The 4,046-nt window shown below is 50.5% G+C and overlaps 1 protein-coding gene across 1 annotated transcript; it reads left to right on the plus strand.

The window, feature by feature from the left end:
- The first annotated feature begins 2,595 nt into the window (after nt 1-2,595).
- Nucleotides 2,596-3,603, plus strand: LOC127295741 (senescence associated gene 20-like). The gene has a single exon (XM_051325733.2). The coding sequence runs from the start codon at nt 2,967-2,969 to the stop codon at nt 3,360-3,362; it is 396 nt and encodes a 131-aa protein (XP_051181693.1). The 5' UTR covers nt 2,596-2,966; the 3' UTR covers nt 3,363-3,603.
- The last annotated feature ends 443 nt before the right edge of the window (nt 3,604-4,046 follow it).

A 4,046-nucleotide genomic window follows, 5' to 3' on the forward strand; every position in this document is an offset into this window, starting at 1 on the left:
AAGCACGCCTATATGTCCAAGAAAGTTAAGATCATAGATTCAAATAGGAGCGCCTTAAGTCGTACCGAACACTATGTCCTAATAGTAAGGGATTTCTTTCAACCCGGTGGTAAGCCGGTGGTACCCGGAGAAAACGTTCCCTGAAGGAAGGGACTAAACCCATGTGTTCAAGTAGTAGCCAAGTAGTACCGAAGAAGTATTTCCGAGTTAACGAGTACCGAATGGGAAGGAAGAAATAGTCCAAGCCAAATTTTAGCATGTGAATACATCGTCACAGCACATCGATTCGACGATTCGTTTGCGTCGTGCAACTTGGCTGTTTTTATGTGGGGCCCCTAGAGATGTACTTAGAATGCGATTCACGACAAGCACATACATGTACTAAGGGCATCTCTAACCGAAAACAAAAACGGTTAGAAGAGTAAAAATCCCGAAGTACAAAATAGGTAGAGGAGAACAAAATTAGGAGTTGGAGGAGTAAACTTGGTCGCGAAGGAGTATTTTTAGGAGTCGGGTGCCACTTCAGAGAAAAACTCCCGCCTCCACCCCGTCGCTTCCCACCCTCCGCTGTTCTTCCCCGCCCACCTCCCACCGATGTCGCCAACTCCGTCCGAAATCGATGCGCAACTCTCGGCCACACCTTCGATGGACATCCCCGGCGTCTCCAACGCCCCGACGCCGCTGCAATCGAACATCTCCGCCGCGACGCGTGGAGGAAGAGGTTCGGAGCCAACGGCTTGGTCCAGGACTTCGCCACGGCCATGAAGCCCTCCGGCAAGGCCGGCGGCAAGCGCGTGCAGCCTACGGAGGTGGCGCCTCGTCCTCTGCTAGCTCCGGTGGCCGGCCGGCGGAAGAGCAAGCCTACTCCGGCAAAAATGGCGCTCGCCGAGGCGGCGGCCAACAAGAAGAGAAAAAAGGCCGTGGCAGCGCTTCCGAAGGCTGCACCGACCCTTCCGTCTCGCAAGGCCTCGCCGGCGAACCCTCCCCGATGACGGACCGCCCGTCCGACCGTCGTCACCGTCGATGACAGGCGAGGTGTTCGTTGAAACGCCGAGAAGGTAAAATTATTCATTTTTCTCTTCATATCTTATTCGGTGATGGTTGTAGACATGCGGGGATTTTGTTGTGATGAATCATACTGTGATGGAGGAGGAGGTGGCCGGCTTCGCTGTGCATGCTAGAAAGAAATGGGGCAAAAAAGGTTTTACACCTATATTGGGGTTCGGTTAGGAACCGCCAAGCTATAGATGTGTATTTTTACTCCTCTAAATTTTGCTCATCTGCATCCGTTTATTTTTCTAAAGTTTTGTACTTCCATTAGAGAGGCCCTAACTCTATTTTGCTCATCCGCATCCGTTTATTTTTCTAAAGTTTTGTACTTCCATTAGAGAGGCCCTAACTCTATTTTGCTCATCCGCATCCGTTTATTTTTCTAAAGTTTTGTACTTCCATTAGAGAGGCCCTAACTCTATTTTACTCATCCACATCCGTTTATTTTTCTAAAGTTTTGTACTTCCATTAGAGAGGCCCTAACTCTGGTAGATTTCAGTCCTCGTCTTTTCCTCCCATCTCTCTTCTCAGCCACCGCAACCCTAGCTGCCTCCAGTTCATCCTCATCCATAGATTGGTTCCCCCTCCTCCGGTCGGCTTCGCCGGCGTCGGGAGGAGTGAGGAACCCGATCTATGCGTGGAGTTTCGAATAAAAGTATTATTTTCATTAGATTAGGTTAGGATTTTGGTAGCCGCCTTCTTGTTGGTTTCCCCTCAATGGAGATGGCATCGTCTGCAATAAGTGATCTTCGGTCTTTCGTTCGGCGACGAGATGTTCTTCCCGGCGTCAATGGTGGTGTTGAACAATCACAATTTTCTAGGTATGGGTCTTCGGATCTTGTTTCGCCAGATCGATTTTGGATCTTTTGTCGTTGTTGCCGCGAGGAGGATTATCCTCGCAGTTTTTGTCCCGGCTGCTACGTCCTCGACAATGGTGATTCGTACTCTCGGCTCTCCATCAACAACGACAAAGCTAGTCGGTTATTATTCCCTGATATACTGGTGTTGGTACTCTTGCCGATGTTGTATGACTGCTTTAATGGTTACGTGCGTGCACGCAGCCTTGGCATTGCGGCTCAAAAAATTATGGGAGAACTTTCGTCGGTATCTACAGATCTATGGTTCGTTATCTATCTTTGGCTGCATTCAGAAGAGTACAAGATTGTGTTATAGAAGAAGAAAGAAATTGAAGACCTCGAAGATTTGTTACTATCTTTTAGACTTTATTTTGTATAATTGTTGCAGTCAGTTCATGTATCTCTACCATGTACTATTTGTTGCTATGAATATATGTGGTATTGATTGTCAAAAAAAAAAAGAGGCCCTAACTCTATTTTACTCATCCGCATCCCTTTATTTTTCTAAAGTTTTGTACTTCCATTAGAGAGGCCCTAACTCTATTTTACTCATCCGCATCCGTTTATTTTTCTAAAGTTTTGTACTTACTTCCATTAGACAGGCCCTAACTCTAGCCGCGTCTGCGGCCGTCCCCGCCTATAAAAGCAGCCCCGCTTAGCACATCGCTTCTCATCTCTGTTTCGGTGTTTCCGCCTCCAACTCATCGAGTTGCCACGAGACTCCGACTCGACCGAGTGCTGCGCCTCTGTTCGCAGGAAACTCCCTCTCTCCACTTCTCTTCCAGCCAGTAGAGAGATCGGAGCCTGCGCGGGGCTTCGCGTCAGGAACTGGCTAACCATCAGCAGGCCGGAGCGGCGGCGCCGCCGCAGCACGGGACGGACGCAAAGCTGGCAGAGCTCACCGCCGGTGGCGGCGGCAGGGAAACAGAGGAGCAGCGCGGCAAGTTCTTGGTACTGCGCCTGTACGAGGCGCTCAACGCCCGCGACGCGCGCCGGGCGCAGGAGCTTCTCGCCCCGGACCTCGAGTGGTGGTTCCATGGCCCGCCCGCGCACCAGCACATGATGCGCCTGCTCACCGGCGCCGACACCAACGCCGAGTTCACCTTCGCCCCGCGCTCCGTCGACGCCTTCGGCTCCACCGTCATTGCCGAGGGAGGCGCCGACGCTGGCGGCCAGCTATACTGGGTGCACGCCTGGACCGTCGGCCCTGATGGGGTGATCACGCAGCTCAGAGAGTACTTCAACACCGACCTCACCGTCACCCGCCTCTCCGCCGCCGAGGCCACCAAGAACGCCACCGCCGCCGTCTCTCCTAGCCAGGCCTCCTCCTCCTCCTCCTCCTCCACTTCATCCACTTCCTTGGCCCCCACGCCCAAGTGGCCCAAGTGTCTGTGGGAGAGCCGCCGCGCTGATCGCGCCCGCAAGTCGCTGCCGGGCCTCGTCCTCGCCATCTAAGAAGTGAACTGCCTGCAAGAAGTCAAAGGTGTTGGCGTATGGGCTGAACTGAACTGAACTGCCTGCTAGTAGAGTTCAGTGATCCCACATTTCCCCTACCACTACTAGTATTGCTTTGCGTGTTTGAATTAGCAAGTGTGATTTAGTGCTTGGTCAAAGTTATGGATTATGGTGTGTACTGCAGCTGCAGCAATGGCTCGCTATTGCTGCTGAATAAAAGTATCAGAGTGTCTTTGGGTGTCATGATGAATATTTGTCTTCATTTCTTTTCTGCCTTTCTTATTCTCGCTTGGGTCTCACATGGTCTTCATATGAGCCGAGCAAGTCGTAGTACTTAATTTAATTTGACCGCAAACTAAAAACTCATACTATGAAATTTGACAAATTAAATTTAAAAACAGAACTACATGCACTCCCTCACTTGGTCAGGAGACCATGCCTCCTTAAGACTGGCACCTGTCAATTTATTCATTGCATCAAAGTAGAAAACAGCAACCAGAGCTTGCACGAAAACGAAGTATGGATGAGTGCATACAATGGCACGGGCGGAGATTCAAGAGTACAGAAAAGTCTCCCATATCCAGGGGAAAAAAGTTCAGGGTGTTGCTTTCAAACATAACGCACCAACAACAAATCTTTGATGTGAAGTGTTATCTACATTCCGGATGGCACTGGCAGAAGTTT

This window comes from Lolium perenne, chromosome 4 (genome assembly GCF_019359855.2).
Source record: "Lolium perenne isolate Kyuss_39 chromosome 4, Kyuss_2.0, whole genome shotgun sequence".
Taxonomy (NCBI): Eukaryota; Viridiplantae; Streptophyta; class Magnoliopsida; order Poales; family Poaceae; genus Lolium; species Lolium perenne.